Below are 23,913 nucleotides of genomic sequence, written 5' to 3' on the forward strand. Positions count from 1 at the left end.
AGCAGCTTTTATTTGATGTGGACGTCTCGTGTTGGGTTTCAGCACCAGCTAAACATATGATCTTCATTACAGGCTGGAACAAGAACGGATGGTGGTTGCTGACCGGTGATGCTGGACACATAGATTTGGAGCGAGGCGTTAATACAGACCACACTGACGTCCGCTGCCAGACTGGGGGTAAAAGTCAGCAGCTAAATCTGACATCAAACATGTATAGTCTCTTCAGCGAAATCTGAGAAGCAGTTTTATCTAGGAGCTGAAATGTACCGTGAGATATCTGACAGGGTTTTGTAAAGACGAGGCGTGTGGCGTATAGGTCATTTAAATCTCACCATTTATCGCCACTGTACACTGGGACTGTACAGTTCTTGCCAAAAAAAAATACATCACAGAAATGTGATAAATAACAAAACTAAACAAAAAATGCATTTCCATGAGAAAAGTCTAACTGAATTATCCATGAATCTTTATCTGGGAGCAGTACAGATCGCACAGGATAACCAAGATTCAGGTATCGGCAGATTTATCCAGATTAACCTTGATATATAAGAGATGTCTTGTGCAGAGATTACCGATGATGCTTATGTAACAAGTGCAACCGATCAACTTGTGTGAACTGATGTAGAGTTCACTTGTGCCAGTTGCAAAGTCTCCTCTTTGTTATTTTTTCCAATATGAATTCATGTTCTAGATCAGGGGTGTCCAATCATGTTCCTGGAGATACTGTCTGTAATTATCAAGTACTCCTGAAGATGTTTATTAGCTGGTTCAGTAGTGTTTGATCAGGGTTGGTGCTGAACTTTGCAGGAAGGTAGCCTAGATCTTCAGGAACAGGATTGGGCACCCCTGTTCAAAATCTATTTGATGTTCATGGTTTCAGGTAAAAGGCAAATGCATTAGGATTTATCTTACATTACCAACAATAAAACATACCATAATATTCTGTGTGTGTGTGAATTAGGGATGCACGATATATTGGCCTCCATATCGGTATCGGCCGATATATGTTCATTTTTAATGTTATCGTTATCGGCCCGATAAAATTTGTCTGATATCTTAAAGCCGATAAATAATGGATTATTTCCTTCAGCTGAGACACTTCAGATGCGCTCTGTTCGCCATGATGGTTTTGAATTGCTTGAAATATGATTGGAATCACTTCAAAAAAGGAAAATACTGTTAAGTCCAACATGTGCAGTGCAAGTCTGTCATACGGGCTACATAAAATTATAATGAGAACATTATAATTGTGTGCTTGACACATGGCTTTTAATGGTGAGACTTTTGTTTTTGCAATCAGGCTCTCAAAAATTATATAAAAATGTGGATTTAGATTTATCGGCCAATATATCGGTTAACGGCTTTCAAATATAAAGAAATATCGGTTATCAGTATCGGCCAAAATTTTGTCAATTTGTCAACACTGTCAATTATTTTATAAATTGATTTCTTCTTATTTTTTAGCCTCCCGTGCCTCCTCTGAGAAAACAGCCCAGGTTAAATGAAAGTCATTTGGGTTAAGAATGACGGAATTCACAAAGATATGGTGCCTCAAATGTTATTATATTCAAAAGAACACAATAACATTCGAAAGGTCATCAATTCAGTAAATTATGGGAATTCTTAAGATTAACCACATTTAAAATCTGTCATACCCAGAAGGTTTGTTTTATTGAGCCTATAATAGTGTGACTCTCTGTTTTATTGTCTAGGCCTTAGCATCTATTGTTCCCCCTCCGTTTGAGATTCAAAATATTTAGATCTCACATTTCCATAATATGATGGGACAGGAACATTCACATTTATTGCGTCTTTATCCTAAGTCCATTCTCTCCGTAAAATCATAACGGCACAGTATTTTATAACCCTCCCTTATCAGCTTCGGGGTTTAGTTATTTACTTTAAAATGGACTAATTTCTTATTCTAGCGGAGGGGGGAACGGCTGCTGACTTGAACAGCTGCTTCATGACCCAAAAAACTGTCAGTCTTTCCCTGGAATAAATTGTGGACTGTTCCATTTCCGACGGAGGGGGAGCGACTATGTGGAGAAAAACATGCGGAGGGGAAAACGGCGTTAATTACGTCAGGATTTGTTTTCTGAAACAAAATACGCATAAAACTCGTTTTTAAAAACATATCTGATTGATTAGAGGACGTAAAAGGATGATATTTGAACGATTAAAAGTTTATATTTGTGTGTGTTTACCTCAGCCTTTTCTCGCTCCGATTCGGGTAGGCTCATAGTAGAATCAATTCACAGAGAGGGGAGCTTGAAACCGTCCGCTCGTGCCCGCGCGCTGAGTTTGGTGAGCGGCGTGTTGGGTATCTCGGAGCTGAACTCTGGGTGTAAGATGTATGATAAGCTGTCCATCTCCAGGAGACATATTCATTTGTTTAAATGTTTCTAACATGAACGTACGCTTGAGAGTGAAAGAAACAGGCGTTGCGCGCGCATTCGTTTTGTTACGGAAATTAAAACATTCTTCGCGTTCTTTAACTTACATCTTAAAGTTTATCTTCAAGTCAGTCTGCTCTCAGGGCTTAAAAACGTTTATTTGTCTTTACCGCACCGTTGTCAGGTGTATAAAAGCAAACATTACGGTTATTTTTCTTCCTCAGGTCTAAGTAGGTCCGATTCACTTGGTTAATTTGATTGACAGGCGTCAAGTATTACTCATGCAACTCCTTTGTGACGTCACGCGCCGTTAAACTCATGAATTATGTATATTATACATATTTATGACATTGAAAGGGTGATATTGGATGTGTACTTTGTTTTAGTTTATTTTAAAATCACCAGATTTGTGCAGCCATTAACTGTCAAATTCATACAATAAACATTTTATACATTTCAAATAGCCTATTTATATTTTAATATTTGATTCAATGAAATATAGTCTACTTCAGCATGAAAATAGCCTATACAAAATTTGCTCCTTGCTAAAGGGAGACAATTTCATTACAGGGAATTTGAATGTTTTAATTCATTGAAGTGGAGTGACTATTACACACAAAATGTCCATCCAGACATTTTGATGTAAAAATTCCCAGGTGTTTTGACACACGACTGTTTGATACTTAATGTATTTTCCCTTATTTTTGCTGTCTGAGCTAACAGATATACATTAAATAGTGTGAAATGAGGGCTGGCAATTCTCGCATATAGATGTTCATTTTTATATGATTGAATCTTATTGTTTATTATTGCTATGCTACCTATATACAGTACATAACCTAAAAGCGAGACCAAACAAATATTTCAACGTCATACCTTATGCATATTTGGTTGCCCACAAATGACCACATTTGTAAAACATCCAGAAAGCACCTACTTATGCATACATGAGATGATTATGGAAAATAGGCGATATCACATAGTTTCTCTCACTGTTTTTCTCTCTTTCATTATTCTGTTCATTTCTACAGGCATGGCTATTTTCACAGGGCCCCGTGTGTGTGCAGCGGCTTTGGCTCTTCAAAGCACTGTAGGCTGACTTTACCAGCAGGCTGGGACTGATAAGGAAGTCGTATATGGTTGAAGCGGAGTTCTAGCCCAAAGACAGTCTCTTGGTCTCTCTCCACACCTCAGAACTTCAGCTCGGCTCCACTGCGCCCCCTGTGACCACGCATCTGAAGTGCAGGCACAGCTTTGAACTGTGACACACGACTTGATTGACTTGTTAGTCACACTATACTTATTTTGAGGTATTACGGGTAAGCACGTCATACCGGCGTCACTTACAGGTTAGTGATAGGAATCAATGACATGGAATGAAAGTAATAAAATGATATCCGTATGAACAAACAACTGGGCTTCTACAAAAAACAAAAAAAATTATTGTGTGTTTCTTCATACAGGTTTGGAACAACATGAGGGCGAGTAAATGCCAGTATTTCATTTTGGCTGAACCATCCTTTTATTTCTGCCACACTGGGATTACGGACCCCCATATTCCCTCCCACTGTAAAAATTCTCATCTAGATTTATTCTCATCAGATACCCAGGTGTGGTGAGCCACTGTTATTCAGAACCCAGCGCAGGTCTTCATCAAGTGCAATGCACTGTGGGATAGGGCTCGGTCTGTGCGTAGGGGGGACAAACGGAGCAGAACAGGGTTCATGTAGGGTTGTTATAAGCTTTGTGCGTTAGCATTGAGTCAGATGCTTCGGGAACTGACCGTGTGAGTCATACACAAACAAATCTATCTTTAGTTGGGTTTCTGTAGTCCCCTAGCAAGCCTATTGTGTGGCATCGCAGTCCCGTCGACTATGTTAATGTTTGCACAGCCGCACAATGGTCTCTATCTGATAACATCATCTGCTACCTATCAGGTTAATACTAAACTGAGGTGACTAGATGGACCAGATAATGAGTAAAAGAGCAAGACTGAGGGAAGAAGAGAGTCGTAAGAATAATATGTGAATAAAAGGAATGGTTCACCTAAAAATAATATAATAATTATGATCTAATAAATAATTTTGTCCTCTTTAAAGGCCCGTTCACACCAAAGACGATAACGATGTAGTTTTCAAAATCTTTCTGAATTTAAATTTAAGCACCACACTACAATGATAAATGGCACAGATATAGAGAACATGGATTCTGGAAGTATGTTTTCCATACATTTTTCCCATTGGGATTATAAGAAAGTCTTTGTTAAACCATTATAAGCCATGAACCAAGCCAACCAGCTACGAGGTGAATCATAAAATTACAAACTTTGATTTGACGCTAAAACGTATCAAGTACTGTGTACTTAATGACTTTAGTGAGGGAAAGAACGGCAATCCCATGAAGAATTGCGAACTGCATAATCGAATTAAAAACAATGGAGAAATATATATACAAATATATGCTAATATCTAGGTAGGCCTAGGCTATATACAAATATTTAAGACTCGATTACGTCATTTGCGGTGTTTCATGGGAGTGGGCGGAGCTAAAGAGCTCTTTCAGCGTTTAACTTTTTTCGACTCTGATTGGTGGAATTTTCTGTATAGCATCATGGGTAATGTAGTTTCTCACCACAAAATCCGCTGTTCAACTTAAAAAAAATAAGTTGAAATAATGCGGGATGACACCGAATAACGACTTCATTTGGAAAGCAGCTACACTTCATTTCTATTCCAATGAATAAATTGAGTCTACAAGTTTGGAACGACATTAGGGTGACTACATACATATGACGACACAAGTTTAATTTTTTGTGTGAACTTTCCCTTTAAATATGTACTCAACAGAAAGGAAATGACCATGCATTGACTTATTTAGGTATTCAACTTTTTCCAGCAGCTCCTTTCCATGTTCTAAACAAAAAGAACGGATCGTATTTATATGATACCCGGCTCTCTACAACTCTTGATTCTGATTGGGCACTCCAAATATTCGCTGTCGTCCATGACAACGTGTATCAGCGCAAAGTCGGCGCTATCACGCGGACTCGACTCACGCAATTATCGTGTATATCGTAATCGATTTTTATTCTTTGAGGAGGTAAGATTATAATATTTACATTCAATTCAACATGTAACGTTAATGTCAAGAGTATTTAATTGTGATGTCAGTAGCCGTGCAATAAATGGGATAAAGTGCCGTCAGCTAGTCATTATAATATAACGCAAAATAAACATCGACAGTAATCTCTCCGCGGTATACCTCACTTACCATATAATGCACTTTTTCATATCTGTTGTATTTCATCATCAATACACAGACGACTTGTATTAAGTGGATGAGGATCCATAGCGCCAGGTGGTAAACGTTCTTTCACAGCCGATGGGCACGTGTGTGTGTGTGTGTGTGTGTGTGTGAGTGTGAGTGTGTGAGAGAGAGAGAGAGAGAGAGAGAGAGAGAGAGAGAGAGAGAGAGAGAGAGAGAGAGAGAGAGAGAGAAAATCTGAAGGAAGTTATTTTTGAAGAACAGTCTGCTGGACATCTCGCTGACCTTCACAGGTTTGCACCTGCTTCACAGCACAGGTGGTTTGGTTTTGAAAAATACCTGCAAAAGGTAAGAGATGCAGTAGCTTTTTGTGCTGTAAAAGTAATAAACTTCTGAGAAGCAGAGTCGTAATGTGTCATAAATGGGGTTTGACACTATATACATTATGCCGGGGTGAAATTGAGGGTATACAACCAGTGATTAATTTAAAATACATCTGTGTGCATGTAATAAAGGAACCCCCAGGCGTCTACACTAATCTCTATGTGAAAGTGCGCTATCTAGTGACCGTAGTGGGAATGTACACTTTTGCTCCATGTGATGCCAGTTATAATCCACATCCATTAATTTTGAAGTAACCTCTAGCTCTCTAGCGCCCCCGTGTGGTCTAAGATGTATAATTACAATTCAATTTCACTGTAAAAGTGCAGATGAGTTGAATGAATGACAGTATCTGGTTGCAGTGGATTGGGAAAGTCAAACACTTTTTCTTGCTATATGTAATTACGTTATCTAATATCACCTGGCCTATAATAACATGCATATAGTACTATATTTCCACAACGAAACTAGATTTTCATCTAAGATGTATGATGAAACATTTAGTTAAACTTTAGCTTTGGTTGAAGTTATTTTAATATTGTCAATTTATTTGAGATCAATTTGAACAGGATCTTGACCCACACCAGATTAATTACAACATGAAAACACTTTATTTGTCCAATATTATGGCGTATCGTATGGGAAACTGTTCAAAAGAGAGAAAAAGATATTACTGACTTGTATTTCATACAGGAACGATGAACCAGTAGATATTAAATGGCTTATTAAGGTATCGCACCTCTTGACTTAGTAATCTATGGTCATAATTACAATGCCTACTGAACATTAAGCAAAAACACAAAGATCACACAAGCATACAGCAGTTTGTTTCCAAAATAGATGGGACGATATATTCAATGTCTCATAGCGTACTAGCATGCACTGTGGCTGGGCATAAATGGGGAAAAATAGCAGCACAAGACAAATAGTGCCATGAAAACTCCTCAATTCTACAGCCTAGTTTACAAAAGATATTTGTCAAAGCCTGGTGTTATTCATTCAAAACCCCGCCCCCAACTCCACCCCCCACCGGTTTTCCCAATAGGCCAGGCAGAGATGGAGAATGTAAGGGGAAAGGCATTGGAATGATACAATTCACATTCGGTCTGAACAGCAAGCGTTTTCCTCTCTACAACAGTTTACATTGGGAATAAATGTACAATTACGCATCATAAAATCCATGAGCTAAACGAGAGATGAAAAACTACAGGCGTTATAAGCGGTTGCTTTAAGCTTTGAATAAATACATAAATAAATAAATACACATCATGCTTTTCTGACATGAATGTGAGTAGTTTAGTCAGGCTTAGTATGGATGCATAACTATGCAAATGATAAATCGCCCTCAAAATACCTGCCTGCGTACAAAATATCCCGTTTTTTTTATTTACCTGTACAATTGAACAAAATCCTAATTTAACTCTTCAAATTACAGGCATTCACAATCTGTAAAGTAAATTAAGAGTCCTTGTCAGTTTGATTACATATCAGTTCAAAGGACGCATTCATGTTTTGTAAACATCGTTACGAAACCAGATCATTCGCTAATTGGCTGCATTTGATTTTTCCTTTGCTCGTTTCACATGAAAATGAGAATCTACGAGTGCGACTCTCCAACGGATCACCTTCAAAGCTTCTCTTCCCGTTTTAAATGCTGCGCTAATTAATAACAGGGACTGGCGCTTTTGAAAGTATTCATCGCTGAACTAAATGTTCATCGGAGTATCTAAACGCTGGCCAAAGCTTGACAAATAACCCTGCTCTTCTTTTTGAGGTTCTGGCATAATCTAGCATCCGAGCCCCCTGTGTTTATACAGTGCGTTTTTCAAGAATTTCATAAGAACGGATCACAACAGCAATAAGAAACTTGCTGCGAAGTTGTTCGTGAGCTCAAACATTTCTAGTGTATGTATATATTAGTCAACAATGCGTTAGTACATTATGTGAACAAGCACCTATACTACGATTCCATGAGGTTTTGAGAATTCAGTGAGGAGACTAGTATTCAGACAGGACGTACGTCGTAAACGATATAATAAATGGCGTCATGCATTTTTTTTTTTTTTTTAGAAAAACAATGCAACTTTCCCTTAAATTGCGAGAAATAGCTCTGGAGAGGAGTTAAACCCTAGTCTTCAAAGTATCGACCTCTTCTGTGCTTTTAAAGAGATGTTTTGCTGAGGTCGACCTTGACCGGGAGCGGCCCCGCCTCCTTGATCTCCTCCGATTGGCCGATTGTCATCGCGATCACTGGTGTCAAGTGGTAAGGGTTCACCTTCTGGGTGTCATCCATGAACTCTTTATCTCCATTGATGCTAAGCTGGAAGTATAACATTGATTATTGACATTTAATTTTTGTATTCAAAACATAATATTAAAGTACTTTATAGTAGCCACACTCTTGAAGGAGTTCCCATGTGTGCTGGATACTTGTTGGCTGCTTTTCTTTCACTATTTGCTCCAACTTTTCTATTTAAAGAAATGCTCTCACATCGGCTGCCTTATGTTTTACTGGTAGTGTGTGTGTGTTTGATGAATGAACAGGTACCTGAGTCTTGATGTGCTGCTCGGGTGCCGTGACAAGACTGGCACAGCTCAGCCACAGCATCACCATGATGGACAAGAAGAGGCACGCGGCTAAAATCCAACGCGGCAGTCCTGAGCGCCTACGGGACAGAAAGGGTAAGTAGTTACACAGATGAATACATCCGTTAAGACATTACAACACTTAAAAAAGCTCAGATCATGTTAAAAAAATCTGTTTAAAAGTGTATCAAGGATTTTTTTATATACTAAAAAGTGTGTGTGTGTGTGTGTGTGTGTGTGTGTGTATATATATAAAAAATGTACATTAAAATAACAAAATTTAAAATATATCAATTCAAAGTATATTATTTAAATATATTTATATAAATATATCAATTTAAATATGTAAATAAATGTATTTACATATTTATTTTTAACTTATATAGATACATACACATAAATATATGTGTGTGTATATAAAATTGTATTAATGATTTAATTATATAAATTGCATTTATAAAAGTATATTAATGAAAAATATACATACACAAAATATATATATATATATATATATATATATATATATATATATAATATATAAAATAGTTTATATATGAATATATATTTTGTACAAATTAATTATATATGTATACAATATAAATAATCTGTGTAAAATACATTCAAATATATAAATTAAATGTAAAAATAATGTACTTTTCAAAATATACATACTTTTAATACATACAATAATAATGATAATATATGTATACACACACACACACATACATACACACACAACATATAAACATTATTAAAACATTTTACTGTGACATAACCAAGCTATTACCAAAATGCAACTGCTGGATTGATAAAAGCCCCTCTGACACCCACCTTGACATGCAGCCCAGGAAGTCGTGCTCAGCCGCTGGATCCTCGACATGTTGGCTGACATGCTTTCCTTTCACCCCAGGTTTTGCCGCATTCCTCTCCCCATGTGACCTCCCACCTGGAAGGATGCAGAGGCAGCACTTTCAGCATGCGGACATTGATTTTATGACCCTCAAGCTCCGGACAAACTACAGCGGCGCTGCACAGGATGTGTCGCAAATGACAGTCAAAGCTCAAGCTCTGGTCCTTGGCTCCGCTTAAATGAGCTTTCAGAGGAAAAAGGAAAGCTGTCAGCAGCCATCTGGGGTGAAAGCGGTCACTCTTACCAGTGTGTGGCCGCTGTGTGTGGGAGTTGACTTGGGGCCAGGGTTTGTCAACCACGTTGGAGCGCGGGGCTTGTAACTCAGGCAAGGAGTACTCGATCTCTGGCTGGCTCTGGGAGAATCAACAAACACACTGTCAAGGGCAGGAAACGGTATTATGGGATTTACTCAGCAGAAAGGCTTCTGAATGAAACGGTTGGGTTTGGGACCGTTTTGTTGTGGTGAGGTTTTCAACACAATCATGCACAGTCTGGCAAAGCTGTAAAAAAAAATTACAAACATACAGATGATGAATAGCACGGTTAAATATGATGATGTAGAGGGCACGTTTCAAAAACTGCTATTGCAGCTCCTGCATGCGCCTGTATCATGTGGACAGCTAGAATTGTCAAAAATAGATTCCCAAAAGGCAAACTTTGAAAAAAGAAAGACCTGACATTTTATGGAACTGGGTGGTTCCTGTTTATATGGTTTATCTGCAACCAGTGAAATAAATTATATTTAATAAATATAAATATAAATATATATATATATATATATATATATATATATATATATATATATATATATATATATTTATATTTAATATATATATATATATATATATATATATATATATATATATATATAAATAAATTAATATATATATATATATATATATATATATATATATATATTTTTTTTTTATATATAAAATACATTTTAAATATAATCTACAACTGTGTTCTCACTAGCATTGACAAATAGCACACGGGGATATATACATTTACTTGGTTTCCTTTTTTGTTTGCGTTGTACTTGGTAGCCCCGTCCACAGTGGAATCTGATTGGTCCAATCCTGCTCAACATATAATGCCTCTGAATATCACGGAATATGGTTGTGTCATTTGCACATAATTTGTACTTTCAGAGACAAACTACTTCCCACTTGACTGTTGTCACGTTGCACCTGGTAAGAACTTAGTGTAAGAAGGTCAAGTCGACATTTTGGGTTTGCTTGATGCCATCAAGAGTCTTTAAAAGCTATACTCAGCTGCTTCCAGTTCGAGAAACCACGCTGGAGCACCACGTCAATGAAGTCTCTCTTTCCACCGTCAATTACATGGCTGCCTGGCGGCGCTAAACCATGCTGGTCAAACCGAGCACTAGACGGCAACTCTGACGAGAGCGAGGGGACAGCTTGACTTGAATAAGAGCTTTTAAGAGGCCACTTTCAAACATGATCCCAAAGATGTGGATTTGAAATCTGTCTCAGTCTACGACTGGACGTGTTCCTTTCTGCCCCTCCATCTCGCCCTGTATGTGTAAATTAGCACATGTTCTTTAAGACTATGTTTCTTTAGTAGCCCCTTGAGATCTTATTAAAGAGAGATTTTTGCTCTCTTCCACTGAATTCTTCTAAAACGGGCTCAGCAGAGCGGACCTCTGAGATAACCTCTCCAGGGAGGCTCATATGAATCTCCAAAATTACCACAGAGAGGGAAACACATGATTTTTCATGTCAGAGTCGCGGTAGACGTGAACGTGAGGAACTGTTTGGAGTGTCATGTTATTTCTATAGTCTAATAGTCTTTAACTGGAGGCAGAAGGGGTACATTGGAATTGTACTTTTTACATATGTATAAAATGACTGGTGTGTCCAATCCTAATTTCTAAAGATTAAAGGAATAGTTCAGACAAAATGGAAATCTTGTCATCATTTACTCACCCTCATGCTGTTCTAAAGCCATATGACTTTCTTTTGTGGGGAGAAAATCTGAAGTCTGTTTTCTGTATTCTTTTTTATGCAATTACAGTGAATTACAGGAATTATAGGGAATGAAGCATTCAGGCTTCAAAAGGGTAAAAGTATCATAAAATCCCCAAATGACTTGAGCACTATATTGATTTCGAGAACTGAATCAGTCAGATTAATGAATAAATCATTCAAGGGTGTGCTTCCCGTACAATGACATGGCTTGCTGTTTAACAACCATAGTACGTTGCATTGTTGGAGAAATTAAGTAAGCTTTGTAGTAACTTTGTCACACATCTGTTTAAACCATGTTGCATATTTTGCTTAAGAGCTAAACCACCTCATATAATGGTAGTGGACGCACAATATATCTGCCACCATATCGGTATCGGCCATGATAAGAAAATTTGGCCGATGTATTATAGCCGATGAATAATGGATTATTTCCTTGAGCTGAGACACTTCAGATGCGCTCTTCGCCATGATGGTTTTGAATTACTTGAAATATGATTGTAATCACTTCAAAAAAGGAAAATACAGTTAAGTGCAACATGTGCAGCGCAAGCTACATAAAATTATAATAAGAATATTATAATTGTGTGCTTGGCACATGGCTTTTAATGGTGAGACTTTTGTTTTGGTAATCAGGCTCTCAGAAATTATATAAAAATTTGGATTTAGATTTATCGGCCAATATATCGGTTATCGGCTTTCAAATATAAAGAATGATCGGTTATCGATATCGCCCAAATGTTCGTATTGGTGCATCCCTACCTCAATTTAACAAGAAACGGCTTCTTACCACAAGTCGAGAGCTTTTCGGTGTTCGTTGGAACTATGGTTTTGGAAATCAGTATCAGAATTTGTGATCATAGTTGGCTAACATCGCTTTTGGGAAACGTTCCCAAGATTGGTTTTGTGAACAGGATCAACCAATTCACTGAAAAGATTACGGCTCCAAAAGAATTGTTTTATACACTCAATAATGTCTTTGACATTATTCCACAGAGGAAAGAACGTCATTTGGATTTTTAACAACATGAAGGTGAGTACTGAATTTTTATATGTATGGCGAACTAATTCTTTACATAAACAGACATGAAGTCATGAAATGCAACATAGTATGGGCAATTTATCTCCGCAAAAAGCTTGAGTCTCGCAGTTGCGTTAATTGAAAGGGATGCTGTCAAAACTATTGAATCCAGATGTCCGCAAGGGATGAGAATCAAAGGGGGAAAAATGAACATCTGAGGAAGTTAATGTTGACTGGCCACAGACCAATGGAATCTTGCCATTAGTGAAAGCGGTCTGATGTGCATCTGTCACGCATTACCGCAGAACTCGCCATAGGTGATCAATGCAGCTTACGAGACTGCCAAGACGACGAGGTAGAGATTGTTGACTTCATAGTAAACAATCCCATTTCCCTTATTAGGAATTTGCTTGCTTTCTCCAAACTTGTCTTTTCGCATGTAGCGGCCATCCACACTGAACTAGAACAGAATTTAAACAAGATGGCCGACCTCCGTCCAAACAAAAATCCATTGCACCAATCAGCGGCTATTCGGCGAACGAGTCGTGTTTACCCTTCAGCTCAGAGGAAATAGTCTGATTCCTGTTGATTACCTCATCAAAACCCTGGACAGAACGGACAAACATTAAGCCCAGACTGCAGTATAACCAATGTCAAATGTCGGCCTGATACTGATGTGAATCTAGGCTGCAGATCATAGTGTAGATCTGAGGAATTTAATACAAATGCTAATATCTGGGTTACATTAAGATAAGGTTGGTGGGACAATCTGTAAATGTTAAAATACGTTTCACTACTAGCCACAAAACGTAAAAATAACTTTTTCTATAAAGTTCATTAAGTTTTACTTATAAACCCTAAAATGACTAATTCTTCTATTAAAACTTGTGTATTATTTGAGCTGCATTTTTAATGTAAGTGCTTTAAAAAAAATTATAAGCTTCACATTTGTGTCTCATGTCGCACGGGTATATTTGTGGCAATAGCCAACAATACATTGTATAGGGCAAAATTATAGATTTTTATTTTATGCCAAAAATCATTAGGATATTAATTAAAGATCATGTTCCATGAAGATATTTTGTAAATTGCCTACCGTAAATATATAAAACATTTATTTTTGTGAGTGAATGCAGCAGAATCGCGAACATAAATGGACAACTTTAAAGGAGATTTTCGCAATGTTTTGATTTTTTTTGCACCCTCAAATTCCAGATTTTCAAATGGTTGCATCTCGGCCAAATATTGTTCCATCCAAACAAACCACACATCAATGGAAAGCTTATTTATTCAGCTTTCAGGTGATGTATAAATCTCAATTTCGTAAAATTGACCCATGTGACTGGTTTTGTGATCCAGGGTCACATTTCTGCTTTTAAATATTCTACAAACTAGCCCCATTCACTTCCATCGTAAGTGCCTCAATATAACCTCAATTGTTGCTTTTTTTAAAAAAAAAGAAAAAGGAAGAGAGAGAAATTCTGTTGATTGAGCTTAACTTGTACAGAATTCCTTTAAGAAACAGCATAGTACTCCAATTCGCAAACACATTGCCTGTTCTTGAATAGTTCCGAATAAATGTGGCTAAAAATACTGGTATGGTTTTATTTGGCTGTTGATGTATTCTCGCAAATGTTCAAATGAAAACTATTCAACCATAACAGATATTCCGAAAAGTTCCAGAGAAGTCACGGAGCGCTGGAAGAACTTCCACCGGAGAACCTCAGACATCAATTCAAAGAGCTGAATAAGCAGGTTCATATAGAATTTTACATTTGGTTTATACCAATGTAAAACTAGTGATTGGATTTTTTCGACATTTTTTCAAACGAAATGTGTGTAGTGCTGTGGGAAGCACTTGGGGAAGCTCTTTCTGAAGTGCAAGAATTCCCTCCAGATCTCTCTTCGAAGATACATTTTATTAGTTCCTCCCCAAAATCAAACAGATTATAACATAAATCTCGACTTTCAAAATCCAGCACACTCAAAGTTCTGTTTTCATGCCGTGCTATTTATATTCCAGTTGTGCGGTGGTTCACGTAGCTGTGAAAACGGCATCATCCGGGCCAAATGCACACCACAGCAGGTCTGTTGAAAAACAATCTGTTTTCATTTCTCTGTTTAGACGCCCGAGGCAAAAAGCCCATCATTAGTGCTCCACTTCCTCCAGAAATTGAGTCTCCCTATTTCTACAAAGTTCTAATTCCATATCAAATCAAATCAAAGTTAATTTATAAAGCACCTTAAAAAAAACACAGTAAAATACAAGGAAAGAAATAATTCAATATAAAAATGAAAAATAAAAATAATATAAACATCAAATCAAAGCCTAACAGTCCTTATAAAGTAGCAAAGTCCTCAAACAAATATGTCTTAAGACGAGTTTTAAACATGTTTACAGAGGTGGAGGATCTGATAAACATTGGTAACCCATTCCACAACTTAGGAGCAGCAACTGAGAAAGCACGATCTCCTTTACTTTTTAAGCGTGACCGAGGAATTTCAAGGAGCAGCTGATTTTGGATCTCCGTGAGCAACTAAAATGTATAAGCTCAGAAACATATTTTGGTGCCAGTCCATGCAGAGCTTTAAAAGTATACAAAAGTACCTTGTACTTTATTCTAAAACGAACTGGTAGCCAGTGTAATGAGGCCAGGGTAGGGGATATATGATCACTCTTTTTTGTGTTTGTCAGCAACCTTGCTGCCGCATTCTGTACTCTCTGAAGACGTGACAGAGAATACTGACTTGCACCCAGATACAGAACATTGCAGTAATCGAGACGAGAAGAAATAAAAGCATGATATGCTATGCTTGATTTAAAGGATTTGGTAGCGAGATGCTACCGTTTAAACCTTGGGTTTTCACCCTCTGTGCAATCTCTGGCCCGTGTCTGTCCTTCACTTGGGCTGGCCATCTTCCAGCTGACCGCTAAATACAGGCCAGGCCTGCCGCGGGACGGCTGTGGAGGTTTTCTCTCGCCTCTTCTCCTGTCACGGCCGTTAAATGCACAATCATCAAGGCTGCGACTAAACTGAAAAAGCTTGTAATGATGAAATTTTACATTTCTATTTGTTTTAAGTGAAGCTTAGCGATTTTTTGGAAGAACTAATCATTTTGAGGTTGTCTAATGATTGTAGTTGGTTTAGAAACAGCAGGGAACTCACAAAAACATGCTAGGCTATGGATAAAGTTGGATGACCTCCAGGGAGAATGAGGTTTCTGATTAAACATCTTTGAAGAACCGGTCCCCTGCGCTCATATGATCCCAATACTGCACTAATGTGACCGCAACCTTTGTAAAACATACCAGATCTTGAAACCAAGAGCATATGAGAGTCACTAGAGGAATCTTCTACACCAGTGGTTCTCAACTGGAGGGCTGCAACCCAAAATGGGTCACGGGTTTGATCTGGTAGGAAAAAACAATGCTAAATGCAAATAATAAAACTCAAAACATTTGAAATGGAGCAGAAAATGCTTCCCAGATATTCTGTTGCAGATATCACAAGTTTTGTGAACGCCAAGAGCATGAAACCCTTGAAATTCAAAGACATTTAGAAAGCATTAGAAAGAATTGGGTCTATGTCAGGTTAATAATTAAATATTGACTAATTAATGTGTTTTAAATATTATGAAATAGTTTAATTAGTAGTAGTATTAATACTTAGTATATACGGTACATAGTAGTAATACATTGCAGGATTATGTTTCATTAAGTGACATTAAATATTTTAAGTTTCAATAAATATGCATTATTATTTAATATTTTCTTATTAATCATTAATAAAATTGTTGAATAAAAGCCTGCTTTCATCAAAACAATTTTTTTAAATTAAAACAAAATATAATTTCTCAGTTTTCTCATAATTTATCATAAACTCATAAAAGTATAGATTATTTTAAAGCAATACCAAAATGACCTTTTTATTTTTATGTTGAGGTGTAAACTGCAGTGTTGTTATTGTTAACAAAAACGAATACTATTAAAAATCATTTTTGTAACTGAAATCAAATCAAATAAAAATATTAGAAACAAACTTGAATGAAAATTAGAAGTGGTGCATTGGCAACTAACTGAAACAAAGTGCTAAAAGTAATTTCTAAGTACTTAACTTCAATAAAAAAACACTAACATTTAAACATTTAAATGTAAATTTTCTATTTTCAGAAACTTTTTGTTGGATTTTGTTAAATAAACAATAGGGTCCAATATACAATCTTGGCCCATTAGCAAAACCAGTTGAGAACCACACCATCAAGTCTACTCAGAAGAGCAGAGACGCCGATGGACTAACCTGGAACACAACGACCTTTCCATCATCAGCCTGCAGGTAGAAGGTCCAGGTGGAAGAAATGAAGCTCTGGGCGGAACTGACGATGTCATTGCACCAGCTGGACACGGCATCCATCACAGAGATGGGCTTGGGCCGGTTGGTCAGAGCCTTGAGCTGCAGAGATCAAGCCGAGAGATCAATTTGATAGAGATGTCAAAACATCAGCGCGATCCCAAAAGGAAACAACCGAGAGTCTTACCTTTCTCCGTTTGATCTCCGGCTCAGCGGGTTGGCTGGCACACCCTGTGCTGCACGCCTCCTGCTCCAGCAGTTTACTGTAGGCCTCCTGGCATGCTGCGCGCACACACACACACACACACACACACACACACAAACGATACCTGTCAGGCGGCTCCATCTCCATTCAACCCTCCCCACGGTCAAGCAGTCATCAATATCAACAAACATCTGAGCAAAAGCCGCCCGCTCCAGAAAGCACAGGATTGATTTTTAATAAAACACCTTCCCTCATGCCTAGCAGCTTCCCACAGACAGCTCTGTTTGCCACTAGCACACAATACCATCTCCAGATAAAAATGAGTGCTTTCAGCCTGTCTGCACACTCTATAGTATATGTCCTTGGGCTATGCAGCGCTTCATTCCCGAACATTAGCCGTGTCAAATGTTCATGAACGCATTTAAAACGATTCAATTTAGTACTAGCATATAGCAGTCTGATATATCTTCTTACTGGTTCTTAAGCGGAGTTCAATTCCTCCTGTGAGGTTTGAACTTATAAGCACTGGAAACTCAATTATGACATGCGTTCAAGAAATTTCAGTCAGAAAATTAGACTTAAGGTGCGGTCACATTTACCATTGTTTGGTGAATTTTTGCCATTTCAATATGAATCCCCACTATCAGGAACTTTGAGTTAGGGCGAAAAATTTCCCCATGCAGATTTCACGACTGGATCAAGTTGGCCATTCGAATTTGCCACGTTGACCAATAGAAAACTGCTTGGTTTGAAAGTGACTTCTGTCGCTGTGCGAGTTGTGGTTCACTACTGACAATGTACCTTTTTTGTCTACGAACTTTCGCTAATGTGATCTCGCCTTTAAGCAGCATTTAAGTCCTCCAGGGAAGGTTGAACTCGTACAAGCACTGGAATTGTAATTACGACACGAGTTCAAAAGATTTCGGTCAGAATTTTTTTACTTAAAGGGTTAGTTCACCCAAAAATGAAAAGAATCTCATTATTTACTCACCCAAGCCATCTTAGGTGTATATGATTTTCTTCTTACAGCCTAAACACATTATGGGCACTATCTTGCACCCAGCGCAATTGACTTTGTACACGGACGCATGTATCATTCCTATTTTGCACCCGTGCACAGCGGACTTTTCCCTCCTCAGACGCACGTCGGTTAACTAAGAAATACATTTGCGCTCCCGGGGGCGGTTCAGCGCAAAGAGGCGGCGTGTTCCGGCGCAAACGTTCCCTGGTGCTATTTTGCAGGTTTAGAAAACAATTCCGCCACTAACCAAAAAAACCTAGTCTAAAGTCAGTGGCGCGTTGCACATGTTATTCATATGCTATTTTAAGGGCGCATGCTTGGCCATAATCAATGTAGTGTGTGCACAATGCGCATACACTTTGATTCTCTCATCTACACAGAAGCAGCAGTTTTCATTTTTGCAAATCATACATTATTACGATAGATAGATAGATAGATAGATAGATAGATAGATAGATAGATAGATAGATAGATAGATAGATAGATAGATAATTATAAAAGCATACTATACATTTACCCAAATTATCATACGCCTGTTTAACCGAAGCTAATTTGGGTGTATTTCTCCATCCCCAATGTCACTTCTCTGTGTTTTATGGCCCTGACGAGAACATTGGTCTCCTCGGCTGTGAACCGCTGCTGGCGCGCGTCTGGCAAATCCGCCGTTATAATAGGAATCCGCTATAGAATAAGCGCGTCTGCTCTTAAAGGGAATGTGAGATGACGCTCTGATTGGTTTGTTTCACGTTACGCCCAAACCACACCTATGAATAATGAAGCTACTTCAGACCAACCCATTTTAGATTTGCGTCGGGCGCAAGAGTCATTTATCCCGCCGGTATAATAGCAACAGCGCCCAAGACCCGCCCACAAAGTTACTTGCGTTTCGCGCTTGATACTTGCGTTTCAGACCGTTAAAATAGGGCCCTAGGAGTTATATCAAAAAATATCCTGGCTCGTCCAAGCTTTATAATGGGAGTGAATAGTAACTGAGATTTTGAAGCCCATAAAAGCGCATCCATCCATCATAAAAGTAATCCAGACGGCTCCAGGGAGTTAATAAAGGCCTTCTGAAGAGAAGCGATGCGTTTTTGTACAAAAATATCCATATTTATAACTTTATAAACTATAATGACTGGCTCCTGGTAACGGCCGTACACAAGTCGAGTTCCGGCCGAAGAGTGACCTCTGACCCGACGGATAATGTATTGAAAAACACGGAAGCGCAGAGGATAGTGCAAAACAAAACACCGGTCACGAATTAGAAGTCTAAAGCGAGAATTTTTTTCAAAGAGAAACGCCAGAGGAGCTTTAGTTTGTTGCTCAGCCCTATTTGTTTGAACCGCGAGAGGCATCAAAGCTTTCTCTACTCCTACGTAATACGCCAGAACTCAACTCTCTCGTGAACGGGCGGGCAGACATTACCGGAAACTATTGATTACACTTTATTAAGTTAGAATTATGGATATTTTTCTTACAACAACGCTTCACTTCGCTTCAGAAGGCCTTTATTAACCCCCTGAGCCGTATGGTTTACTTTTATGATGGATGGATGTGCTTTTTTGGGATTCAAAATCTCAGTTACTATTCACTTCCATTATAAAGCTTGGAAGAGCCAGGTTATTTTTTTTTTCCATATAACTCCGATTGTGTTCAGCTGAAAGAAGAAAGTCATATACACCTAGGATGGCTTGAGGGTGAGTAGATTTTGGGATAATTTTTGTGTTAACTAACCCTTTAAGGTGATTCATACTAGGGCTGTGCAATTAATTGAATTTCGATTTCGGCTCCCAACGATCACCAAAATAGTACAACCGAGTAAAAACGATTATTTTGCCATGTTCTGTTTTGCAAGAACACTCTTATTTTGTTGTGTTCTGAATGACACGCGCACTTCCGCCCCTCCCGAAGCCATAAACTCTCTCAGCTTGAATGTTTAAACTGATAAGACTTAAAGAAGTGAAAATTATCAACTTTAGTTATGATGCAATACTGGCCCAATTGTGCAAGTGACAATTCCGTCATGTCCTGACTCCTAAACGCGAGAGTTTAGTTTCGACGCTTGCTTTGTCCAACCCATTTTGAGAACGCTGAACACTCACGCGGTTTGTGAAATTGCGTCTTTGCTAAAGTTTTAAAATGATAGATTTGATTTTATAATCTGTGTGGATTAATTTAGGCTACTCATACAATCTATGTGCTAAAGCGAATCAATGTTTTTTGGGGGAATTTCCCGCATTTTAAGTGGTAGACCTGCGGTAAAATTAAAATACTTGTTGAAGTATTATCTGTTATATTATTTATTTTAATAGTTCAAAAAGTACAATTTACATTTTTTAAGAATTGTTGAAAGGTGTCTTTTTAATAAATTCCCAAAGTAGGGAAATAATCGTGTTACATAATCGTGATTTCAATACTGACCAAAATAATCGTGATTATGATTTTTTTCCATAATCGAGCAGCCCTAATTCATACATTGCCACACTATTGACAATGGACCTTTTTTTAACTGCAAAATTTCACTAATGTGACTGCATCTTTAAATAGATCATTTGAAACTGTAGCTTAGAAAGCTACAAGCTAAAGGTTATTTTAAATAGTTAGCTACCGTACAAACTGCTAACAAAAATCTGAAGTTAGGCTACTTATAAATTAATAAAATAACTATTCAAACTAATTTATAAGTCAAGCATAGTCATATTTTTGCTAGCACAAAATGAATGATTGAATAAATGAATCTCAATTAGAGTGACAATATCAAATTTGCACAGGTAAATTTATATAAATACAACATGAAATGTACATAACTGAGTCCAAATCATAGTACAGGGAGTTGAGTCAGTAAATAATTTGTTTTTAAATCTAACGGTCAAAACAAACCAATTCACTAGAATGACCTGAACGTTCCAATGCTGTAGTTAAGTTAATATCGTTGATACATTCAGCTACTTCCCAAAACTGATCAAAATAGGTCGTACCTCCCTGGCATTCTTCCTTGCTGGTATTGATGCCTGTATTTCCATTCACAAACTGGCAGATGGAGTAGAGCCGACAGCCACGGTGACAGGCATTCATGATGGAGTCCTGTAGGGACAAGGTAAAAGCTTCATTCAGAATGAATCCTTTTGTACAGTAATATATGTAATTCCAAGAATCGCTTTAATTGATGTTCGGATGTTTTTATCCACAGGGACGATGTAGTTATATGGAGGTGCTGTCAAAGACCTTTTATGCAAAATCCATCTTGAGATTCTCAAAATCATTATGCAAGATGTGACATGCCAACGATTTTCTGAATAGTACGTCAGAATGGAGGATTGATTGTGGGTGGCGATAGCAGAGCAATGGTTGAGGTTTGAAGACAGAAGGGCAAAGTGAGATGATTCAAACCCACGCAAGGACCCTGCAGTGACCTTCAGTGAACCACAATATCAAAGGTTACTCCAGAATTTACAGGGAGCTGAACACACACACATATATATATATATATGCTAACTGTTGAGGTGAATGCAAGGTATGGATTTTAATTAATCTTTGTGACTCAAATATTTGAATCCGTTCTCTAAAGGAGGTTGGTTCACTGATTCGTTCAGTGAATCTTTTTACAAGTTGCACTGATTTGTGGCATGACGTGACACTCCTTTAAGAGAGTGATTTATTCACTTTGAAGACTTTCATAAATAAAACTAACAAACAAACGAATATAGGTGCGAAGCTTCTTCGTTTCTATTTTTCCAAACTGCTAGACGAATGAATCTTATGTGCCGGATCTTTTTAGCGAATCAAAAACATACAGCATGACCACTGTAGTCTGAGGAGCTGTTTACACGACACAGTTTTCAACTTAAAATGCAAAACCTTTTATGCGATTTGGCCGTTGATTTACACGACAACAGCGTTTTGGTGGCCTGAAAATGCAGACTATTAAAAACGGGATTAAAAGTGCAAGATTTTGAAAACGATACCATTATCGCCTCTGTGTAAACTACAAAAACACGAATTTGTGAAAACGGTGACGTGATGTGCATCACGTGTTCAATCTATAGCCGCGTAGTGTTTCTTTACAAAGTGACATCGCCAACTACTGGCCTGGAGGCATAATACAGCATTTTTAGTCGTTTTCGTTTTGACAACGTTGTCATCTGTAAGCGAAAAACCCAAAGAAAAAACGTCTCTGTTTTTAGTACATGAGTCGTGTAAACGTACCCATTTTTTTTCTTTTTCGTAAATCAAAAAGACTTCTGAATAAGTCAGAACAGTTATTGAATTGCAAGTAATTAGGCTACTTTCTGTATATCCTGCTTTAAATTATTAACTTCAGTGTTATGAGTGGGATTTTATGAAAATGAATGAATGAAAGTTACAGTTAAAGGTCCACTTTTAAAGTCATTCAAAGTCTATTGACACACCTTTTCCAATATTATTTGTTATTTCTGTTCTGTTGATATCTGAAATTATCTCATTGTTTTTTAAGGCAGTAAAAGAAACTTGAGTTGAAAAGAATAAGAATCGTTCACATCCTTTCTCAGGAACCTCCACTAGTGCAAAGTGATGCAGGCTGCAGGGAAAATAAGGATTCCATCACAGTTTCTGAATATTTAAATCTAAACGATTGCAGCATAATTGAATGACGACGCATACGGATATCGAGCAAATATCAACCCACGTCTTTACATAAGGCTTCACGGGCCATCATCAAACAATGAACTGAATGGAAATGTGCTCGCGTGCTTCGGCGAGAATTCTATTGCCGCGTTCCGTTTGGCGCATTTAATGCTTGTTGCCGTTTAAACGCATCCGAATGACAGTTCCGGCCAGACAGCGCCTGTGTCTACATACTGACCGTTAAAATCCATGCGTCATAAAGCATCATTCTCGGCCTGTTGTGTTCTTGGTGGATACAAAGTAACGTTTCCATGCGGTGCCAAAAAACTAGGACACAGAAATCCATGAATCGATTAAGAATTGGCTCGGGGTGCTGCCAAATTATACTCCATTTTTGCGCAGTGTCTTTGCGCAGAACAGTTTTGTGTCAAAATGAAGGTTTGGTTTAGCCTAATCTCGCACGTTGCCTATAGTAATTTTCAATTGCAAAACGATTTTATTTATTCACATTTGCAAATGGCTGCGGCTCCCATAAACCACTAGTAAATGGCAAATAATATTAAATGTATTTTTTTCCCACACAGGCCGTTACAATATACTGCTGAAGCATCTGGTACATGGCACTTACTTTGGCGGGGCTTTTGTTTTTGATGGACATCTGGCATTGCTTTTTGCAGTAATTGATATCGCCCAGTTGGTTGTCAAACAGATCAGATGATGCCGCCGCCAACGCCACCAGAATCAGAGAGACGAGCGCGGGAACGCCGCGCACCCTGCCGCTGAACTGGAACATCTTTTATTCGCAGGATTCGGTGCACTGGCGCGTCTGCGGTCGGTTCGGAGCGTCTCGACCTGTCCCTGTCCCTGTCGTTGCTGCTGTTTCGGTTCGGGGCGGGCTCTATCAGCCTCGGCGATCTCGTGCCTTTGATGCGCCGTGTCGTCATTCCTCACATCATCACGCACGCGCTGCGCGTCTCCGTCCAATGCATTGCATTGCAGTAGATCGGGAGTGGATAGACAGAATATAGCATAGAATATAGAGGAAAATATTTCTTGTTTTATTATTATTGTAAATAAAAGCAACCAAACAAATGTTTCATTTCTACCACATGAAATAATAAATTGCCATGAGCAAAGAAACTGAAATAATAATAAAAACATATGGAACAATATGAGGATTTAACTCC

At 38.1% G+C, this 23,913-nt stretch overlaps 1 protein-coding gene across 1 annotated transcript; it reads right to left on the reverse strand.

Annotated features, from left to right (window-relative positions):
* Positions 1–6,629: 6,629 nt before the first annotated feature.
* Positions 6,630–23,658, reverse strand: tmem59l (transmembrane protein 59-like). Its single transcript, XM_082139783.1, has 8 exons — positions 23,355–23,658; positions 21,100–21,205; positions 17,083–17,177; positions 16,845–16,997; positions 9,782–9,890; positions 9,459–9,573; positions 8,590–8,707; positions 6,630–8,361 (listed from the first exon to the last, which is right to left on the reverse strand). Exons 1-8 carry the CDS (start codon positions 23,517–23,519, stop codon positions 8,203–8,205), a joined length of 1,020 nt encoding a protein of 339 aa, XP_081995909.1. The 5' UTR covers positions 23,520–23,658; the 3' UTR covers positions 6,630–8,202.
* Between the last annotated feature and the right edge of the window lie 255 nt (positions 23,659–23,913).

Source organism: Leuciscus leuciscus, assembly GCF_965113295.1.
Source record: "Leuciscus leuciscus genome assembly, chromosome: 15".
In the NCBI taxonomy this organism is placed as follows: domain Eukaryota; kingdom Metazoa; phylum Chordata; class Actinopteri; order Cypriniformes; family Leuciscidae; genus Leuciscus; species Leuciscus leuciscus.